This window comes from Pollicipes pollicipes, unplaced genomic scaffold (assembly GCF_011947565.3).
Source record: "Pollicipes pollicipes isolate AB1234 unplaced genomic scaffold, Ppol_2.1 Scaffold_4740;HRSCAF=5597_pilon_pilon_pilon, whole genome shotgun sequence".
In the NCBI taxonomy this organism is placed as follows: Eukaryota; Metazoa; Arthropoda; class Thecostraca; order Pollicipedomorpha; family Pollicipedidae; genus Pollicipes; species Pollicipes pollicipes.
This window is the reverse complement of record NW_023596545.1, coordinates 31,226,702-31,249,461: the sequence shown is the minus strand read 5'-3', so window position 1 is coordinate 31,249,461 and position 22,760 is coordinate 31,226,702. Positions and strand designations below refer to the sequence as shown.

The following is a 22,760-nucleotide window of genomic DNA, read 5'->3' as shown; positions in this document are numbered from 1 at the left end:
CTACAGCTGATCAGCTGTTTCGGTGTGGTGACGCATTGGCTCATGTGCGCCATCATGCAGAGCGATTTGCGGTCTGTACGCAGCCAATACATTGTTTTCGGCGCCAGTACAAAACCCTGTAAAGACCTGCTGTGCCTGTGTTGCATGTTGTGGCTGTCTTTGCTACGGTATGTGCGTATGATGCTCTCGGGGGCGATTTTTCTTGCTCTAAAGGATGGGCAAGTACTTGAAGAAAATCGAAAAAATAGGAGTGCGCTGAAACTTGTAGGGGGCTTTCGGCAAGTGACCTGGATGCCACCAGCTAAATTGAATGTGCACTGTCTCAAAATGGTGCAGCCTACTTGTTGTATTCTCCTTAACAGTGGCCATGCCCTCATTTTTTCACTGAAGCACAGTTTTGTCTAGAACTTTGTTTTGAGATAAGTGGCCTGGTCACTATTAATGGGGGATTATGGAACAAGGAATCTAGGAGAACAAGAAGTCACTGTTGTGTTTTATTTAGGTGGGTGGGTGCATGGTTTGATACTACCACCTCATTGCTATGTATGCAAGCAATTTATAGTGCAAGTGCTAAAGAGCAGTCACAAGTGTTTTATCAACCCTCAGAGTTATGATGAACATGAAGATTCCTCATGAGTGTGACAAGTTAAACATGCTTTGATATCCATGCCTGGAAATTCAAGCATTCTTGAATTAACCCTGCTTTTGCCATTCTTGAATTAACCCTGCTAAAGGATCTTCTTTAGTTTAATACTTGTGAACCAGGTCTGGAGTGGAAATTACTTTGTATACCTTTATGGTGCTTGCAGTGTAATACACGGCAGGACCCCAGATCAAAGCAAAATGATAAAGGAGACCAACATGCTAGTGATATGATTACTTCAGCAGGGCACTGCTGGGAAAGCTGGCAGTGGTCCTTATCACACTGGAATGAGAGCCAATCCTTCAAAATTACATGGAGTTGCATCCAGAAGTCTTTTCAGTGAAATGTTACCTTTTCATGAGTCTTATAGCCAATTGTTGTATGTTTAGGCATGAGCTTTATTTGCTGCAGTCCATTTGTTTCTCAAAATAATTGCTTTTGAATTTATTTCAGGAATATGCATCAAATTGCTGACACTCCTCTAGGTACAGAAATGTTGACTGGATCCACAGATTGAGGGAATATCACCATGATTAGTGGAAATTTTTGAGTATGTGCTGCAATCAAGCTGATTATATGAAAGTTTGATGCATTTCTTTGCAGATGTTTAAAGTTTTAGGTTTTAGGACATAAGTCTGAACATGACCAAAACGTCAGCTGTCAGTTGCTTTCTCACATGTTGTCACCATCCCATGCAGGCAAGCTGTACTAGACTGCCATTTCCCTAAACTTTGATCTTTCTAAGCTGTTCAGTTTTCTCAAGAGTTCCACATGGAGCTGTTGGAGGAACAGATCAACACAATCAAGAGCCTTCTGTTGGTGGTAAGCAGACTTTTTATTGCTGTGCCTCTTTCTTTGACACAGCAAATCTGACTGCCAATTTTGAGTTTTTATCAGTGTTAGTATCCTGCAGTTTCACTACAGATACTGGTAATTTACATCCAGTGCTTTGGTATCAACTGAAATAGAGCTTGCCACCCTCATGTTGCCTGGAGTCTGGACTGTGAGAGCTATGATAACACATTCATATTGCATCATTGGCTGCAATGGCATGTATGTTCAAGGCCTGACATGTGCAGTTTACCATGGTGTGTTGCGGGAGTGCGATGTATTGGAATGCGTTTTTGCACACTGTGGCATACTTAACTCAGAGTGCACAGTTTCATGTCCCATCAAACCACACATAACCCAAGGTTTGTGCCCCCCAGTCCATTGGACACCAGTGACCGAGCATATGCTGTTTGCCTTGCAGCCATATGAGTGCGTACCTCCGGCCGTGTTCCTGTACGGCCACCCGAGCACGGGCAAGACGACGGCTCTCACCCACGTGCTGTCCCAGTTCGCCGGCCTCAGCGCCGTGGTCAGCTGCGTGGAGTGTTACACGCCCGCGCTGCTCTTCCAGCTCGTCCTGCGCCAGCTGGCCGGTCAGTTGCTGTCGTGCGCGCGCCCCGCCTCGGGCTGCTCTGCAGCTTCGCGTCTTGCGTGTGACGGTCGGTCAGTCGCTGTGTTGTCCGCGTCCTGCGCCAGGTGGCGGGACCGTAGCGGCTGTGTCTTGCGTGTGGCGACAGCGCGGTGTGCGTCCTCTCCTGCATGATGCGACGTGGTCCGTGACCCGCACAAGGTGCCGCCTTTGCGGACTGCGTCGCGTGCTGACCTGCTCGTGGCGTGGGCGGGCTGGAAGTGGCGGCTCGGGCCGCGATGGTACTGACCAGCCGGCGGATGGCAAATACAGCTGCGGCCTGGTCCTCCTGCCGGCCAGCTGGAGTTGGACCGGCACCGGCACGACGAGCTTGACGTGACGCCTTTCTACGGGCTTTTGGGGGGAGCGGGGGGGGGGGGGGGCGAGGGAAGGAGCGGGGGAGACTGCACCCACGCTCCGGCCGGGCCGGTGTAGCTGGATACGATGCGACTGCCGCTGGCGCCCTGTGCCCGGCCTTGCCCGCCGCTTCGCTGGCTTGCTTGTCCTCGCCGACCGGCGGTGGCTTCGCCCGTGGTGCGCGCGGGGACCAGGCTCGGTCGGCCGCTCCAGAGCACCCGACCCGCCGTCCGGGCTCCTCAGACTGCTTGTCCGTAGCATACGACGCCTGAGCGTCGCGGACGGACGCGACGACTGCAGTACGCGTGCAGTCAGTGACGAAGATCATTCCCCGGTCTGCCCACGATGGCCGCTGGCCGATGTAAAAGACATGCCATGTGAGCTCGGACAATCGTGCCGGTAGACGTACAAACGCGTGCCTCTCGCGCGAGGCAAAACAGCTTTGCTCTGGATATTAGAGGTGCTATATCTGTGAATGGTGTTTCACGACGGGCAATTGTCCCCTGAAGCGCTGCGCTTGATGTGTGTGTGTGTGTGTGTGTGTGTGTGTGTGTGTGTGTGTGTGTGTGTGTGTGTGTGTGTGTGTGTGTGTGTGTGTGTGTGTGTGTGTGTGTGTGCGTGCGTGCGTGCGTGCGTGCGTGCGCGTGCGCGTGCGCGTGCGCGTGTGGGTGTGTGTAGGTGTGTGTGCGCGCGCGCGTGCGTGGTGCGTGCGTGCGTGCGTGCGTGCGTACGTGCGTGTGTGTATGTGACAAAGTACTTGATGTTCGTGTCCATTATGTGAGACAAAAGCCAAGTTCTGAAACAGAGCGAGGTTCAGCAATTAATCTTACTTTTCGGGGTAGATCGGTATGCTGTAGGTTCGTCTAATTCTGTGAGATATCTAGTGTGGTGTCTATAGTTTATCTAAAGCTGCTTTATGGCGGAGCTCCGTACGTGAACAGGCTAATCCAACCATCAACTATTACTCATAAACAAGTTATCTATGAATATGGTGACAAAGTCTTCAATGTGGTGTTTTATATGCATGAATTGGGTAGATATGTTCTGCCAAATTCGTCTTTCAGTATACTTGGATTGAATGTCACTCCAAGACGCATGATATGGCGTAAAAGAAGAGTGCGATGCAAGAGTGGTAGTAGACGAATCTGTTCTCCGAAAAAGCGGTAGCGGTTTCAGTCTTACGGATATTTCTTGTACATTTGCTTTGACCTTTGCCTGTAATTGGTCTTGTCTGATTTGTTCCGTTTTTCCTTTTCCGTGACCAGTGCAATACATTTTTGGTAAGAGCTCGAAAAAAGCATCCAAAAGCTGTAGACTAGTGGTATGCAAACCATTTCGTCTTTGATCCCAAGGACAGTGGACTGATACGCAGGTCGATCTTTGGGACCACAAACGTTACCTGGTGCCCATCATTTCAAACTTCGCGGGCATATGACGTGACATCTGCATTCCTCGCCTCATCTTGGCCGTTCGTTTCTGTGGCCGTTACCGAGTGCCACAACACACCAACGACGCTTTATATTACCACGCCGTCACACCTGCACCACGAACACATCGATGTCGAACAGCCAGAGGATGAAGCGGGCGCCGGCCACGCAGAGCACGATCCGCGCCGGCACTGTGCCCAGCACGCAGCGCTTGAACTCGGAGAGGGCGCAGGCCAGGCGGCCGGCCTGCGCCTCCGAGTCGCAGCTGCTGTCGTCGTCGCAGGCGCCGCCACCGGGGCCGGGCCAGAGCCACTCGGACCAGCGGCCGGCCGGCGTGCACGGATCGACGGGCTCGGGCTCGCCGCACGGGTCGCGCGCGCAGCAGTCGCAGCAGCCGCCCGGGCAGAGGCACGCACCGCGCCGGCCCCGCTTGCGACACCGGCCCATCGCGACACGCGGGGCGGGGAGAGAGGCGTGCGGTGGAGAGAAACTCAGCGGCGCCGGCCAGGCTGGGTGTCGGTATGTTGGACGCTGAGGTCAAGCGCTTCCTGTTGGTTTGCGAATGATTCGCTTGTTTGTTTTTTTTAGCTTCGGAGAGCTGGCCCGTCAGTCACGTGGATCTTTTCTTGTGATTGTTTTAGTTGCAGTCTCTTCGTGGCGCTTCTGTAGCGCGTCGGCGCTTGTGTTGGCAAGCTATTACGAACGTTTCGTTCCAGATACGTTGTCGATATGGTCGTTCTAAGGCAGGCTGATAATCGCCGTCAGTGACTACTGTAGGGGTTTCCTTAATACGGTTTCGTGATCGGTTAGCCGTGTTAAACACGTTTAACACCACAATTTATGCAGATGACACATTTATGGTTTGATTCCGCGGACCCAAAACGTGGTATTTTGTCTAACATCCTCCTCTTCGGGCATCGTCAACATTTCAGTACTTCTGCAGATGAAATGAGCTTTGGATGATGCCAGCGTGGTTTGAGCGATATTTGGTGTCATGGTGTTTTAGTGCATGGTTGTCTTGTTAAGTTAATCACTTTATCTCATGCTTACTTTATCTCTTGTCCTTGTCTATCTCTTTATTCCTTGTCCTATCCTATTTTTGTCTTCCCCTTTTGGTAGTATCCAGGCTAGCATCCGATATATTTTCGGTTAAGCAGCGTACCTGTTGTGTAATGCCACATGTTTTACATTCCAGGCGAGGATCAAAGGTGTGACAGTGTGAGCAGTTTTGTATCAACACTGCAGCGCATTGCGGATGAACACCCTGAAGAAAATATCGCCATTGTGAGTGGCTTTGTTTTGTCTTTGGTATTGTGCTGATGTGATTCTTCTAAACTGTGTGCCGTCTGTTCCGGGAGCTCGTTTGGTTAGTGGACCGGTGTTCGGATTCACTCACTCCTGGTGATCGCACATCTTAAGTGCTGGATGCTCATTCTCCAATGGTAGCAAACTTTTGGAAGCGTGCTTTACTCAAGCTGATGGTGATCATACCCGTGTGTTTTTACTCTGCTTTCAGGTATCCAACTACTTGACGCACTTGCTTAACAATGTAAAGTGATGTAGTCAGACAATTCGTAAAACAGACTATTGGATCCGATTCTGCTAACGTCAGATTCGAATCCGCGCAGGATATTTGTGAAACAGAGTCGGAGTCGAATACCTTCGCTTTTGACAGCCGGTGTCAGGTGTAAAATCAAGTTCAGCCTCTAAATGACTTGGAGTCCGAGGTGTAATAATCTATGCATACTGTGGGTGAGAGTCCGCTCTGCTCATCTGGAGTTGAACATAACTTTGCTACCATCCTAGACATAACTCTGCTACCATTCATCGGGTCAGCTGTGAGTGCCCACGAGCCTGCTACGCCCCACGCACCTAGTGTGCATCTGGCAAGTGTACTGCCCGTGGCTTTCGATCCCCTCTGCCCGCCGCTTGTGACCTATTCGCCCGTCCTCCTCCCGCTGTCTGTGACGTCTGCTCGGCTCTTGTGACCTCTACACCCATCCCTTTTGACCTCTACACTCGCCGCGTGTGACCTCTACCCATCGCGTGTGATCTCTACCCACCTGTTTGTGACCTGTGTGCTCGCCGTTCGGCCGGACGGTCAGGTGCTGAAGGACGCTGAGCGGCTGCGGGACCAGGACGCGTCGCTGCTGCCGACCCTGCTGCGGCTGCAGGAGCTGGCCGCCCGCCCCGTGTGCCTCGTGCTCGTCTCCAACATCATCTGGGACAAGTTCCTGACACCGGGCGGCCTGCCGCAGCCGCTGCTGGTGCATTTCCCGCAGTACAGCCGCGGTGAGGACAGTCACATCACGTGTACCCCCCCCCCTCCCCCTGCGTGTGACACCCCCCCCCCCCTCCCCCTGCGTGTGACACCCCCCTCCCCCTGCGCGTGACACCCCTTGGTTTACCGGCACGCGGGCGCGGGTTGGACTGCAGTCAGCATTCGGGGGGGGGGGGGGGGGGGGGGCGGCGAGGAGGCCTGTGTATACGACGGTCTAGGGACAGAGACTGCATAAATACGGTAATGGCCAATGGGGCGGTAGGCTCACCGGAGGAAGCCGGTTGCTGGTGGGCCAGTGACAATGGCGACATGTGCTCTGTCACGCGGGCCTCGTGCGGGACGCGCGAGTCTTCCTGGCCCTGTTCGGCGGCACGATCCCAGTGCCGTAACTCTCAGTCTATCGCCGCTCGGAGCCCGGTCGAGACTTGTGGAGGGCGTGATCTAGCGCCCCGTGCCGCCGACTGTGTGCCGACCGGTCCGCGCTGTCCCCGGGAGGAGCGGCGGTCGTGGCGGTCGTGGTGACCTGGTTCGCCGTATCGCCGCCAGGGGCGCTGCTGGAGATCCTGGCGCTGGACCGGCCGGCTGAGGTGGATGAACATTTCTACCGTGGTTTCCTCAGCCTGCTACTGGCCGTGTTTCTGGCACCCTGTCGCAACCTGCGCGAGCTGCGCTACCTGGTCAGTCTGAACGCCCGCGCCCCACATAGACCCATGCGGTGCCCGCGCAGGATATCCACAGGTGAACGGACGGCGCGAGAGTTATTGAAACTTCCCTATTAAAAGTACGTAGAATTTTACAAGTTCACAGCAAATCATTGCCATTAAAGTGTGGCGTTCAGACTACGCTGACGTCTTTGACGATTGAGCAAATGATATGGCTTCAGAAGGCGAACACATCCGCATGAGGCGCAATTGCTGCGCGCTGTTTATTTGACCACCTAACCAAACTTCTCGTGCGAATCACTGCAATTAATTATTCCGTCGCATTCGGTGCCTGTCGTAACAAATAACGTCAGTTAGAAATGCACATGAAAAGAAAACGCCTGTCGCGTATCGTCTGCTACCATCTTGTATGATGATCCATAGACACACTACATCGCACACATGGTTACATTTCGTAGTTCTCTGCCATATTTCAGTCAGTTTTGGTTTCCATGTAATCACCGGGCCGAGAGAGCTCGGCTCACGCAAGCGGGATGTGCTGCGATTTTCTCAGCCGTGCTACGCGAGTAGTTCCTCTCCTCGTATTTAGGCCACGATGCGACCACGCGCCCCGGCTCGCGTCGTCGGTCCCCCGCGAGGTGGGAGCTAACGGCATATTTAGCTCACTGTTCCGTGCTCTGTCTTGAACATCAGGTGATAACCGATCCGCATCATACTGACGAGCTGGGCGAGAGTCGAGAACATGGTACATGTGTCTCATTTTTCACTATCATGTATTGAACTGACCGAATTTGGGGGAAAACAAATGCATGTACGTGTGTTATATTCAGTATTATACATTGCATCGTGATGTTACTGGCGTGCGCCTGAGTCCGCCCCTGCTCGCGCCGCCAGTACTGCTGTACCTCGGTACGCCGCTGCCCCTACCGGCGGTGTGCTGCCTGGGGCGCCGCCCGCCGGGGTTGGCGCCGCCTGCTCGCCTCGCGTGTTAAGACAGTTACCATTTCGCAGCGCTCGTGTCTGGTCTGAATGGCCGTAGTCTGACTGAAGGGAGCGCGAGCAGATAGAACACGTAAGATTTAAATGTACGTCATGGGCGGTATGTCTCGCCCTCGTCTGCTTTGCTTCAACTAGCCTTGATAGTAAGCTGTTGTTCCGCTGATGTCTACCGATGGCGATGTGCCGTGTGTGCTCATGGCGTCGCCGGTCGACCGCAGGCCCGCGCCAACTTCGCCCGCTACAGAGAGCCGGTGCTGGCGGGGGAGGTGGACGCCGGCGACGCCCGCCGCCTCTGGCGCCACGTGGAGCCCCACCTCAAGGCCGCCCTGAAGACCGTCTACCTGCGCGAGGTCTCCAGGTGAGCCCGCCGGCACCAGGGTGGCAGGTGTGAGCTGCTGCGTTTGTGTAGGGGTGACGTCCTCCCCTCGACTGACAGCGTAACTCATAATGATGCCTGGGGTGGAATGGGCTTGGGGTTGATTCCACTTGGGTGGAATCAGTTCCGAATCCGCGTCAAGGTGAATGGAGCTAAACCCGAGTGTGATTCAAGATTACTGCTGAAAAATACAAGCCAATCAGTTTTACTCCGACGCATTTATAGCTTATAAATGCTCAAAACGTTTGCTTCGACTCTGAATCAGGGTTTTCAGGATAGAGAACTCAGTAAGCACATCCAGGCATTCGCCTCTCAGATGGTTGTAACAGGCAGCAATGTCGGCCTGATGCTATGCACGTGCATTATGATGGTCCGAAGGGCATTTAGAATCTCCGAGATGGTGGAAACCGTGTTTTTCCATTGCCTTTAGTACACATTTCCAAAATGACGCGATAGTCGATATCTTGAACGGCTGTCACCCTGCCGAAAATTGGTGATTATTTCTGTGTATTCTAGATGTCCTTTCGGTGCCACGGTTTGGCGTGTGCTTGCTTGGCTGCCAGGCAGTTGTCTTTATGGCCCACGTCAACGGCACTTCAGTTAGAGTCACTGACGGAGACGGAGTGGCATGCTATGTGAAGCAGGACATTACCACCGCGACTATGTTGGCAATCAGAAAACATATTTTCTGTTACTGAGGCTTACGCAGAATAATGGTCATGCTGGCATGCAATGTACTCTCGTATTAGCATTATTGCTAATGGCTAAATGTGCTTTGCCGTGATAAGTTATTGAGCGCGGGGTTTAATGTGGGAAACGAAATTACTTGCCTTTCTCCAATGATTTACGATTATGGTTCCGATTATGATTCTAATGGAAATTTTGGAGCCGCATGCTTGACGATTGAATTGCAAAATTACCCCAAAAATGCAAAACACTTGAAGCCCCAACCTTCGTGGACTTAAAGCGCACACAAGTGCACCACGTTTGTCACCAGAGGAAATATGAAGCACGGACGATGCCCGTCCTGCTGGTTCCTCTGGAAATGGCATTCGATCGACTGCCCGCTATGATTCCGTTTCCAGCCTCTCTACTCAGAATATTGCCCAGCTGACAAACACTTAGCACATCAGGTTTCTCACAGCCATCGCTTGCATGTCTATCTCATCACAGGCATGGAAAACATCACGCAGCTGCCCATGCATTGTGAAGCACTGCGCAGCACAGTCATCCCACATCAGCTGTGCGACAATGGTTTGGCATGCCACTACGCTTACATTGGTCAATGAATCAGCAGCCACCTCCAGCCGACGCAAGGCATACCATACATCCTATATATAGCCAAATTATGCCCAAATACGCTCATGCATCAAAGAACTAACAGCTCGTACAAACAAAGGGAATACGGAAGGTGATTATTGGTCCTCGCTGCAGCGAACGACCGCGAGACAGGTATCAGGTTTGACTGGTCAACGCTAGCAATCGAACATATGCTGCATCGCTGGCAATTTCGACTTTTTAACTGTTCAGCAGCAGGTTATCATCTGGCCGCAAATTGATATGTCCGTATTTGCCCTCTGTACACTATTGTAAGATATTGTTATCCAAGGTTTCCTCAGAAAACCCGGGCTGTGCCAACGTCCCTGACAATCGCTTTTATCCCAAACATTGGCAGCGATTGAAATCTGACAGTCAGTTGTATTGTAGCGGGGCCGGCGTCTCGTTATTGCGTGAGTAGCGAAACAGAAATCCTTGTCTGTCGACGCAGCTGAAGTGATGACGTCATTGCTGGACTAACATGGCGCGAAGGACTCCAACTCAAGCGCCGCTGGCACGGGCGATAAAGTGGTCTTTATGTTTGTGAAACGTCTGTTTGCGAAACGTCACTTCTGCCAAAACAGAACTCACAACAATTTCAGCCGACTTCCGGCGATATGATGTTTTCAAAGCACCAACTGTCGCGGCATTTTGTAAAGTTCTCACAAAGGACAATGGGAAAAGCACGGCTCTCAATGCATCGGAAGCCTTCGTGTATTATTAATTACCTTACACATAGCTGTTTCAAGAGTAGATATACAATGATTGCGCACACAGATGTTTTAAAAGTAAATATCTTGGTCCGCGGTTGATGATGTACTTAAAATAGATCAAAGACATGGTCAGATGCAGGATTATCGAACAAGCCAATCTACGTCTAAAATTGTGAGGTGATCAGGCTATGACGCCTCCGATGTCCACCCCTCCCCCCAGCTTCCCACCAACAGAAGCATTAGCCATCACCCCACAGCCTATGACGTGTCAAACTTGTTATGCAAACAGCCCAGATATTGTGGCTGCATCCGTTCGCGAGTCTGTGATTTGTCAAGTGAAGGCGATTCACTTCTGCTCCTGTCACAAAGGAATCGGATCGATTTCGCATCCGATGGAGCTGAGTGCAAACGAAACTGAACTCGAATCTCGCTCCGCTCAAAACGGAATCGATCCCGTGGTCTGCAATGGAGTCAAACACAATCCCGCTCGGTAATGTGCAATGCTAGCAATGTGTGGCACAGAAGCTCCTTTGCGAGGAAAATAGGCGGTTTTTTGTCGGTCTTCGGTCAGTTGGTGCGCCCGCTGTCCGATGCACCCAGCCGTGGGCGGTGAGGTTGCTTCGAGCCGCTTTGGCGCTCGCTTCTCGCCCTTGACTGGAGTGGGCTATAGCCCGGGGGCAGTGGTCAAGCTAAAGTTCAGGTGATGTCAGGTGATGTCAGTTGGGGTACGTTAGGCTTTCGTCTCGAAGTTTTGCCGTTGGCCCGGCATTTTGTGATCGGATGTGAGGTCACGGGACGCGTACACATCCCTTGCACAGCGCGGGTGCCGAACCCAGAAAACCAGCCAGTCGGAAAGTTGCAGCCTGAATTCTTTAAAGCAGGTTATTTCGGCACATGCCAACGTACCTGAAGTGCGTTGGATTGTGTCGGTTGCGTCCACTTATAAAGGCGGCGAAGTATGAGTTCTAAAATTGTTTTAAGTCTCGAACAGACAGTACGTTGATTGCGAGCGGCTTTGGCAGCAGTGCGACATTTCCCACTCAGACTGTCACGAAAGACTTAAAGCTTACTGGAATTGAGTTGATTGCAGTTCTGTTTCGTTTCCCACTCTTCAATTCAGTCCGACACTACACCCAGGAGTGTTGATTGATCTTTGCTTTGTTATAAGAAAATGGGCAACGTTATCAATTAAGAACATCATCGATGGTTAGTGGGGCCTTAACAGACGACGGTTATTGATCAAACCAAGCTACATGAAGGAAGCAGAAGCGCGGACGTATGAGCAGAATGCTCAGGCGTCCGCGTTTGAACAAACTTATGCTCCGAAAACGTCCGGCGCCCCAGCATTCCCAGGGCTCGCCTCTCTGGTGCTGCGGATTACGGGCGGAGGCGGGGGGTCGAGGCGTGATGCGGGGTCGAGTCGCTGCCAGTGGTCTTCCAGACATGGGATGCAGGTCCGTCCATGGTATTCGCTGGACTTGATTCATGACGAATTTTACCGAATGTGCGTTTTGACATACAGAGCAAAATACGTAACTGGGACTATTAAAATGTCGTTGTGGCAAAATTACAAGTTGTCGACGTGCCTGTTCTTGCCATGGTACATACCTTCTCCAGACCGTGTGTGCAATGAGCTTGGTTCAAATGTTCTATCCTCATTTTCCAGGCGTGGACAATATAAGCTTTTATTAATGACATCGCTAAATTTCTAGCTGCACGCCAGCCAAGAGCAAGTCACCCTTTTCACTGTGTGAAAAGCTGCATAAGAGCTATTAATGGTTACTTAGTCCGGACTAAGCCCTGGAATCCACATTCATAAATTCGTTTTTCGTCCCAGAATGGTCAAGGAAACGCCACTAGCGGTCTTGGCTAGGAATTCCAACCTAAATCGAGTCGGTTATGAAAACTGTGGCTAACGAATACGCATTGCGTAACACGACATCAACATCTCGTCCTCCTGCGCTGCGAACACTACCAGCCCGCGTCACGCAGAAGCCATTGCCGCATGTCGCAGACACGCGTTATGTGGAGGCCGCAGTACACCCTTCGCCCGCCTCCCACCGCCCTGGCCGCGGCATCACGAGAACGAGCGCAGCACGGCGGCCAGGTCGCGCGGCAGCCGGTGGCGCAGGCGGCGCACGTCCGCGCCCAGCTGCGCCATCCGCTGCTGCGTCGGCTGGCGCAGCACGTTCACCTCGGGCCAAAAGAAGCAGGGCAGGAAGCCGGCGGCGGCGTGCTCGGCCAGCAGGTCGAGCACGGCGTACGTGGAGACGAGCGTGTTGTCCCAGGCGGCCGCCGGACGCCGCTCGCACAGCCAGAACGTGCACGTCTTGAGCTGGTACGAACTGAGCAGCGGCACGTCGGCCCGACACCGCTTGCGCACGGCGCGCAGCAGCATGAGGCAGAAGCGCGCGCGCGTGGGCAGCTGGCGGGCCAGCAGCGCCTCAACTCGGGAGAAGGAGACGCGCCAGAGCCGCGGCTCGTCGGGCCGCGGTCCGACCGGCACCAGGTGCAGCCGGTCGCCGAGCCGCGCCAGCAGCGCCGCGGACGGCCAACCGGCCGGCCGCCGCCGCGCACGCAGCGTCGCCAGCCACCCAGCCGGCCACGCCACGCGCAGGCAAGCCACGAAGTCGACGGCGAACATGGCGTGCCGGCGAGTGACGGCCGGGCCGTGGCGCGAGACGGGCTCGGCGGCATCGCGCGCCACCGCCGCCGCCAGCGCGTCGCGCACGTGGCCGGCGGCTAGCGGCAGCTCGGCGCGGTGCCGGCAGCCGGACGCGCGCCGGCACGTCACGTGGAAATAGCCGGCGGTGGCGCCGCACGGCACCGCGCGGTACGCCGGAGACGGCGGCGCGGCCACGGTGCCGGTGGCGCCAACAGAGGCTGTAGTTAGTCCGGAACGGCTTGTGCTAGCTTCCGCACCGTCAGATTTCACTTGGTCACGGTTGGCCGTGTTGGAGGTGTCACTGTCACCGTAGTCTGCATTACTTCCAATGCCAGCGCTATCGCCCTCACTCGTACCCTCGTTTTTACGGTCGCTCTGACCATTATTGGCACTGCCTGCATGATCGTGACGGTGTTCCAGATCCCAAGGACTCACATATTTAAGTCCATCCCCACTCTCGTCCTCGCTCGCACTAATGACGTCATCATCGCATTCGCGGTGACCGTCGTCGTCGACATCGCCACGTGCACCCGCGCCTCCGTCACAATCGCCGCCGCCGTCGACCTCCACGACGGTCTCGGCGTCCAGCTCCAGCATGTAGTCGTAGTCAGAGTCGGGCCACGGCCTGTTCCCGAACACGTGCGTGCTGTCCAGACCGTCGGCCACGCTGCCGGAGAGGCTGACCCGCGCCACACGCAGCCTGGCGGCGCCGCAGCGCGCGCAGCGGCCAGCGGCGGCGACGGCGGCCCTGCGGCCCTCCTCCAGCGCCGCGTTCACCTGCAGCAGCGTCTGGCGCCGGCCGGGCAGCTGCGCCAGCACCAGGTTGATGAGGCTGTACTTGTGTCCGGCCCAGTGGGCGTAGGTGGCCTCGCAGAGGGCGTCGAGCCCGCCGTCGTTAAGCGAGAGCGAGCGGCGTGCGGTCGCCGGCCGGTGTTCGGTGCGCACCGAGATGCCGCTCTCCATGGGCGGCGCTGGTCGGCCGCCGGTCGGCCACAAACTGCCGGACGCGGGCGGCTGTGCTGCGGTCTGGGCCAGACCGCGAGGGGAGGGGACTGGACAGTCGGAACGTTGGGTGCGTCACGGGGAGCTCGGCGAAATCCGGTGGCGACGAGGCGGTGATTAGCGTTTGCAGCGTCAGGGCCGCGGAAACTGGCGTCACGTGCCAGTGACACTCAACCGGTCTCTCTGTAGTCGGTCTCCTGATTTTATGTGAATGTTGGTGCTACTATATCCCAAAGCTCGGCTATTAGCATAACGTGCATAATGGTACCACTACTGTTGGAAATACTGGGCAACCAAAAGGTGTATGCGGTTTTTCGAAACTTGAAGGATGCGTTCCAATAATATCGGAGTTGGAAACGAAGCGGTAAGCCTGGGAGATGAGAGCGGCGCTCACCTCGTTGTTGGATGGACACTGCGGGGATTTCCTGTCGTGATGACTAGCTGGTCTGCCCCGGTTTTCCCGGACGTCCTCCTCGACCATGAGTTGAGAGATACGCCCACTCTAACGTAAGCACGGGTGACCAGAAGCTGCAATCAGCCACAGACAATCTTGACAGTGTTGCTTCGTGGCTTTTTACCATTCAGGGATTTATATATATATATATATATATATATATATATATATTAACATACACACACGCATATATATATATATATATATATATATATTAACATACACACACGCATATATATATATATATAATATTTATTTCTTTATTTTGTATTGTTTTATATTCATTTATTATATTATTATTGTTATATATTATATGTATTTATATTATTATTGTAGATTAAATTAAATTTCATTATTGTATATTTATAAGTAATTCAATATATATGCTATATATTTAAAGTGTTTTCACACTGTCAGGTATGAAAATAACTGCCGATTCCATAGTATTGAGATTTTTAATGCGTCGTGTATTGTTCCTTGGATTTGACCCAAGTTTAAGGCTCAAGCAGCGAGCTTTAAGTTTTTAAGGACAAAAGCTGTGCATCGCTATCTTAAGAACATCTTGTATTGTAGTGAAAACAGATACTCATCTGGTTGCTTGAATGCGTTTATAATGTACCCGGAATAGAACCATTACAAAACACCTAGTTGCAATCACATGTACGATAGCTACCGCCCACCACCGAATGACTCAAAGGTTGTGGAAGAAGCTGTTTCTTTGCTTAGGGATGGGAAGAATTAATTGATAAATGCGCTCTCCCAAACTTGAGAGTGTCCTATGTCATTGCATAGCGAAAGGAAGTCAGTGTTGTCCGTCAGTTGTGTTGAAGGGAGTGTTCCACATTTCTGTGGAGTCTTGAACTGAAATAGCCCCTTAAAGATACTTTGGCACAGTTCATAGTCCTGCCCTTCTTAAGACCTAAATCCCCCTAGTTTCTGAACTCTACGCCCGCAAATATGGGGGACTATTTCGAGGAGAGTATTTCAAGGTCACCTTTGCATTCTGGCTGTCATGATAGTCATTCAAACGTTGTCATTCCATAAGCTATGCGTGATCAAGGTTAGAAAAATATAGATGTCGAGTCGTTCATATTTGGCGTTCGTGAGTACAATATCCAGATATAACGGCCGTCAACTGGCTCTCAATCAATACTGTCCAAGGTACGATGACGTAAACGAGCAATGACGTATCGCGGAGCATATCTATTAAGCAAAGAAATTGTGTATAGAGCAGCCTTTTCTACAAAGAAATATACCGATAGCTATAAGTGTGCTTATTTCATCATGTCTGATGCTTTCTTTAATATCTTCTGATGTGAAACATTTCGTTTCACTAATGTCTTACCGTGTTCGTTTCACATGTACTACAGAGGTGCCCCGTCGCGTACGTGCCTTGCCGGACGTCGTGAGAGTCGTGGTTACGCCAATATAATCTATGGAACGAAGTTTGCAGCCTCCGAGATTTCATTTGAATGAATACACTACATTGGTGGATTTGAGTTTGTGCGGTTTGTAAGGGCTGTTCATCATAAGGAAGTTAGAGATTTCTCTGTTGCGCTTATGAATGGGAATGTATTATGTGGTCGTTCTTGCCCTCTTCGTGTCGAGGGACGATTTCTGGTAGAGCCTTTGCATCTCGTTTGTAGGCAGGCGTTTTTATCTTGTCTTTGCAGACATTTGTCTTGCCTTGAGTTATTGACAAACGGCCTCGTCATGCGTCACTTGTTTCGTTTGCAGCGTCAGGATTTAGTGCGTGAACAATGTTCACCAAGATTTGTCTGATTTGTAGTAATTATGCATGTGGTCATGTCATCAGAACAAGGCACGCCTGAATACATGGCAAAGGAATGACATTCGTACCGTCGAGGACACTCACTGTCAACATCTAAGCACGTCCGTGCTGTTAGATTGCTTTCGGCACACAGTTGTTCTAACTTTGCTGTCAATATCCATCAAAAGCCACGTCAAGAAAGGGTACTGCATTTTGGACCCTTTGTTTTGTTGAAAATTTTGAGCTAGATCCCTCTTGAAATGTGTTTTTGAGACGTATGTTTTGCTCTGATTTTGTAACCTACACAAATATATCGCCCATATAGCGACATTACGTGTCATGCCTTGTATTGCTATTCTGTAGTATGTAGTATGTAGTACGTTTGTTATACATAAACACACACACGCACGCACGCACGCACGCACGCACGCACGCACGCACGACGACAGTGCATGAACACAACTGACGAATAACACCGACATGTCCAGACGTGAGATGGCAGAAATGCATTTCGGGAATCGAGATAGGGAATGCAGCTTCTCGCTGCGGCTTCATCTGCAAACAAACCAGAGCTGAGTCAGACTGACATCATGGCGCCAACTATGCATGGGCCGCAGAGAGGCGCGGGAGACCCATGCGTTATGTTGGGTCCGGACCGTATTGGCTAAGGTACAGAACGTCCAAACGTACGGAGTGCCCAAATTACAGAATATTCAAGGAACATAACGTCTAAAGTACAGAATGTCCCAATGAGAAAAAAAAACTTCTGGAAGGGCGCAGGCGTTTAATGGCTCTGCTGTCCCTTTTTTAAGTTGTTTCTCTTTTTTCTCATCTCTTAGCTGCCAAAAGTCAAAAGTTGTAGTTCAGACTTCCGACTGATTTTAAGAAGGACTATATGCCTTCACCGGCGTTCGGTTCTTTAGAGGCCTCTGCATGTGTGGGCCAACACTGGCGAGACGAGGGCTGCTGATTGACCGGCACAAGCCATGATGTTGCGCGACATTTGGAAGGCGAAGTCACGCACTGCTCATAACCTGAGCCGTTTCGTGCGAGCAGTGCACAGTGGGAGCGGATGCAGGGCCTGATGCCGGGGGCGGAGACGGCCGGGGCCGACGACACGAGGCGACTTAACACCGAGCTGCCCTTCTACTCCAAGGTGAGGCCGGTGTTAGAATGGCGCGTCGTGATGCACATTTTCCGGGAAAGGTGTTTGTTGCTGGAGAAGCGTAGCGTAGTGGGATAAGACATCTGTGTGTGCAGGACACCGGGACTTAATTCTTGCCACATATCATTTCCTACTTGCTGTGCTGTATTTCCTAAGACGGCACTTTAAACTATACACAAAATTTTGGCGGGGTGCTGTAAGATCGCGAATTAAAATTCCGTTCCTCACAGACGGGGTCGGGTGCGAGTCGTCGGCTCCGTGCGGGTCCCGTTCTACGCCTCTCAGAGCCCACCGCACGCTGGGAGGCCGGGTGACCGTCACAGCCTCGCCCTCGCTTCCCCACCGCAGTTTCTGCTGATCGCCGCCTACCTGGCGTCGTACAACCCGGCCAAGACGGACCGGCGCTTCTTCGTGCGGCGCACGGGCCGCGGCCCGGGCCGCGTGCGGCCGCGGCCGGCGGCCGGCGCGCGTGCCTCGGCCCTGCTCACCGGACCACGGACTTTCCCTCTTGACCGGCTGCTCGCCATCTTCTACGCGATCGTCGAGGACCGTGTGGCGCCCACGGCCAGCATCTACTCGCAGGTGGGGAAGGGGTGGGTGCGGGGCGTTTGGAAAGTGTATTGGACATCGTGCGTTCCAGGTGTCATTGTCGGCGACAGTCGGGTTGCAAGTGGCATGCCTTGGCAGAGTAACAAGATGCTTCTTCCCTATGCCGGCTTTACTATCGCTATCGAATTATTAGAGGCGTCTCGCCAGATTTTGCTTGATACTCACGCATTGATTTCTCTCTCGCGTAGCGTGATGACCTTAGCAGTGTCGTGTAGCCCATGTCCCTAGGTGTGCTACTAATAATGCGTTACCTTCCCTTGTCTTCGGTATTCTGTGTGCCCTGGTGTGTCTGTTGTACCTTCTGTTTGTCTGTACTCTGTGTACCTATTGCGCTGTGTTCTTACCTCGTTGACACCCTTGTATGTTTCGTATTCAGGTGTCCCTGACAAAGTCGTATTCTCACCAGTCTTCTGTATTCGCTGCGCCCAGGTGTCGTCCCTGGTAACGCTGCGAATGCTGGCGCGGATAGGGGGCAGCGACAATCTAGACATTGCCAAGTACAAGTGTCTGGTGGACTTCGACACCATTAAGTCAATTGCCAAGTGAGTCGTGCTGTGGTCGTCACGGGCAGAGGACGGGCTGGGGACTAATCGTCAGATTTCGCCCATCAGATCGCTCAGGTTTGCTCGCCACATATGTGCAGCGGGCGTACTGCGTGCGCCGGCTGCGGCCTGACGCGCGGCCTCGTGGTCCGACGCTGTGAGCACGCGGACCGTGTGGGTCTCCGGGGTTGGCCCGTCGCCAGCCGGCTGCGGCCTGACGCGCGGTCTCGTGGCCCGAGGCTGTGGAGCACGCGGGCCGCGTGGGTCCCCGAAGGGCGGCCCGGCGCCAGCCGGCTGCGACCTGACGTGCGGTCTCGTGGTTCGAGGCTGTGGAGCACGGACCGTGTGGATCTCCGGGGGACGGCCCGTCGCCAGCCGGCTGCGGCTGGTCGTATACGCTTGCGGGCGAGCGGGGGCTTTGCTACGCTACGCTAGCCGTATGACACCCAGACACTGCAGGGCGGGTCAATGCCAAGCTTACCCGCCGTCGGCCGCCGTCAGACTTGGGCTGCGCATGCGTAACACGGCTGGTCGCTGGGAAATTACGCGCGCCCTGAAGCACCTCTCCGGCACGCCAATGTTGGGGATCGGGTTACGGGAACCAGGCGGCGGGTTCTGGTAGTGTGCCCCGTCTTATGTGCCGTATGGCCATCCCATCGCGGCGTTTGAGTGGCCAAATAAGTGTCAGTCGGTCGGGCTGGCTGGTGTGGCTCATCGGCATTCGTGGCGGTTAGCCTACACCTGAAAAGGGGTTTGCCTTTTGACACGACTTTCTGTTTCAGGACGGTGCATTTGGAGGTAGAGCGATACCTGTACGACTTTGTATGAGGGTGGTCAGTAAACCTTCTGGCGGACTTCACAAACACCATCGTATGGCAATAATTTGAAGCTTTTGAGCGATTGGCGTGGATTCTCGTATGAGTCGAATGAGTGAGCTTGCGACGGCAGTGAACGCGTTTATATTGCCCCAACGTCACAGCAAGGGGAGCTCATTCTGATGAGTCAAAAAGCTGCAGGACAACATGCACAATGGACGAGAGATGGTCTTTCGACGCATCTGAGCCTCTTGGGACCAAACTGAGAACGCTGAGGCGCCCCAGACGTTCTGTGAAGTACAAACTGTGTTTTGAAGTGGGATCGGTGAAACATGCCTCCATGGACGGAATACGCGGCGCTCACTGGTTCCGTTTTTCGGTGACTGCGAGTGGCTTTTCGGCAAAAATATACAACGATACCATGATTGTCTTTGTAGGTGTGATGGTCGCAGTCCGATGGCTTTGTTGGCTCAAGAAGAGCATGTTTTCCGTCTTAGAGGATATGACACATCTCTAATGACACCCTTCGTGCTTATCGGCAATTCCCAGTCGAAAGGTGCATCTCGATGACATGCCCTCGCTACTTCGCGAAAAATGCTATGAATTGTGGGATGATCATGCCTACATAGCATCCTGATAACGGCTGATTTTGTCATCCATTAGTCAAAAGCTGTTTTGCAGTGGGTGCATTGGGAATGCAACTTTCTCTAGGCAAACTATCACGCAACGGACAGTAATAAGTTTAGTTTGCGATAGTTAACGAGCGTTTCGTGACTTGTATATCTGACTGAGGTGGTTCACCGCAGCTTGGCTATACTGAGGTGCACGATGTTAAAGGCCACGGAGTTTGACGTCTGTTTTGTTGCTTCGTGAAAATTATCCTTGGTTTTGTTGCCTAAGAGTCCGAAAACGTCGATAGCTCTAAGATGAGGTGGGTAGCACGTTTGGTTTGACCTTGAAATTTGAGCTGAGTATGTCAGGGCTTTTCGACGGACGCTAGGTCGCCCGCGGAAGGTTCTAACGCATAAGCATATACAATAATTGCCGGCAGCTAGCGCGTCGCTGAGAGCCCATCATTTCATCTTGGATGTGACTGGGGTGGTTACTTGATATGGCAAAACATGCATCATATGCGGTTTAGTCACATGGCTTTGGCAACACACTCCACTGACATTGCGATCGGATCTCGTTGCAAAATAAAGCGTCAGTTTACCCCCAACATCGCAGAATTTTGCCACTGAGGTACCCAAGTAGAGAAAGAAGTGAGGACATATCAGCTGGTCGTCGCGCGCGCGCGCGCTTGGAGCGCGTTTGCGGCAAGAGGTGTGAACCTGTTGACGTAGAGGGATCAGTGGGAAAGTGCGTGGCTGTGGGAGATGTTTGTGAATGTGGTGCGTACCTTGTGCGCGTTGGATAAGGCTATGTTGAAGGCATTGCTTTATTTACTCTGTCAGTTTCAGTGTGATTCATGTAACAACTTGGTGTGCGGTATAGGCTCCACCACTGTATCATCTGTGTAAATGATTATATATAGTTGATAGGTATAATTGTCAAGGGTGTAATAGTTACAGGTGTTGGAGTGACTTCAGTGCCTACCCATCCCCTTTCCAACTTGCTGTCAGCCCCTCCCCACCTGATCTAGCTTTGCAAGGGAAAATGGAAGGTTGATGAGAATGCTGATTAATGCTGTTTTGTACCTAACTGAGCCTCCCTCAACTGATTTTACAGAAGTATGCCCACAGTAGGAATTTGTATGGACATTAAAATGGCTTAAGCCTTCTCTTTTGGTGCTATTTTGCATGGTAAAAGCCTACCTGGATAGGTATTCAGTCTGCACAAGGTATCTAGGCAGGGACCAGGGTTTGTATCTAATATTTTTGAATCAACCGAAATGAAAAAATTGAACACCATGGGATGAACAAAACTTATATGGTTTGGGGTATGTCTGGCCTTCAGTTCTTTTGGAAAATATTATAAAGCAAGGTTAGTGTGTGCAGGTGCATGGTGGTTACACTAGAGCTCTATGTATTCACTTTTTTATTCTTTCCAAAACAACTAGCCAGGTGACAATGCAGCTCTGTTAAGAAATACTGCCCAACAATTCATTATGTGGGGCTCAAAATAATTTCTGTCCTAGAGTTGCATTGTCCCCTGTGGGCATTAGCTTAAGAAGATCTCATCCATACAGACCTTAGATGTTTAATGCACCAATAAACCATTATCACACTGAAAGCCAACCAGGCCCACAGTTCTTCATGTTGATTGCAATAGTTTTAAACCAATTGATTTTAGCTTGCCTGTTTGCTTTACAAATCACCTACAGCAATTTTATCCTTCCACAGGATCCCAGTGCACCAGTTGATAGCTGAGCTGGTGCCTCAGCATTTGCCAGGCTTGGAGTCTGTTTATAACAGCTCAGACATGTTAAAAGGCAAAAATAAGGTATGTATGCTGTGCACTATTTTAACATTATTATTCTGCAATTGCAGCTGTCATGATGACCTTTAAAAAGTGATCTCATTGGGTGTTGCACTGTCACTCATTTGTATGTTTCATTGCAATGATTTGGAATTGAGAGTTTTTTAGCATTGGATGGTGGTGTTGATATCATTATGCATGGCAAATATAATGAACATTTGTTTAGGTGCAGAGCTCAGGGCAAAAACTGATATTTTTAAAGCCAGTTGTGTTATGAATTTGGCTGTGACACCACCACTTAAACTATATGTGTTCCCATTTGGCAAACTGGACCAGAAGTGGCTGGAATGGGTTCAGCAACAAGCTACTCAGGTTGTCTATGAAGTGAGGCACCAGCCATACCCTGAGAGGCTCAAACTCCTTCAGTTGCCCTCGCTGTACTGTCATCATCATAGGGGGGACATGGCAACAGAGTACCAGCTGTTTCACGGGAGGTGTGTCGCTGTCAGAAGAGGAGTTCCTGACAAGGCACAACTCGGAGGTGACGAGAGGACACCAATGAAAGCTCAGAAAACCTCAGCTAGGACTCTCGTCCGTTGTAACTCATTCAGCGGGGTCGTCAACGATAGGAAAGCTCTTCCGCACCCGGTCGTGTCGTCGACCTTAGTTGAACAGTTCAAGTCTAGGCGTAGTATGTACTGGGCTGACATCATGTACGACGTCCCACACTGAATCTTCCCACAATTTGAGACTGTTTGGTTACCGGACCGGTAGCGTGATGAGACCGGGCCCTACAGGCCTAGTGGCCTTTTATAATTCCCGATCATCATAGGTGTCATTCATTCTTTTTTTTATTGACAAGTCTGATCCTGTCAGCTTGAGTCCATTGGGCTTGTGTTCACAGACATTATGACTAGGGGCTGACATATTCTCATACACCCCATTACAAACCAGGAGGTGCAGAGGAGAGAGAAAAGCCAATGCCATAAAATATAATTTGTATTCAGTTATGTGTATGAGGCTAATAAATTGCTTTCTTAACACATGCCCAATGGGGGTCAATTCCCCCCCCCCAAAAAAAGAAG

General features: G+C 51.9%; 1 protein-coding gene across 2 annotated transcripts; it reads left to right on the top strand.

Moving 5' to 3' along the window:
* The first annotated feature begins 78 nt into the window (after positions 1–78).
* Orc5 (origin recognition complex subunit 5) lies at positions 79–19,671 on the top strand. 2 transcript variants are annotated; one of them, XM_037222558.1, is made up of 11 exons: positions 79–167; positions 1,342–1,465; positions 1,896–2,067; positions 5,082–5,170; positions 5,992–6,178; positions 6,714–6,844; positions 8,047–8,186; positions 17,183–17,282; positions 17,640–17,873; positions 18,330–18,442; positions 19,225–19,671. In XM_037222558.1, exons 2-11 carry the CDS (start codon positions 1,415–1,417, stop codon positions 19,268–19,270), a joined length of 1,263 nt encoding a protein of 420 aa, XP_037078453.1. In that variant the 5' UTR covers positions 79–167; positions 1,342–1,414; the 3' UTR covers positions 19,271–19,671. The 2 variants fall into 2 exon arrangements, with proteins under 2 accessions (XP_037078453.1, XP_037078454.1); XM_037222559.1 differs by having other exon boundaries at positions 105–118.
* The last annotated feature ends 3,089 nt before the right edge of the window (positions 19,672–22,760 follow it).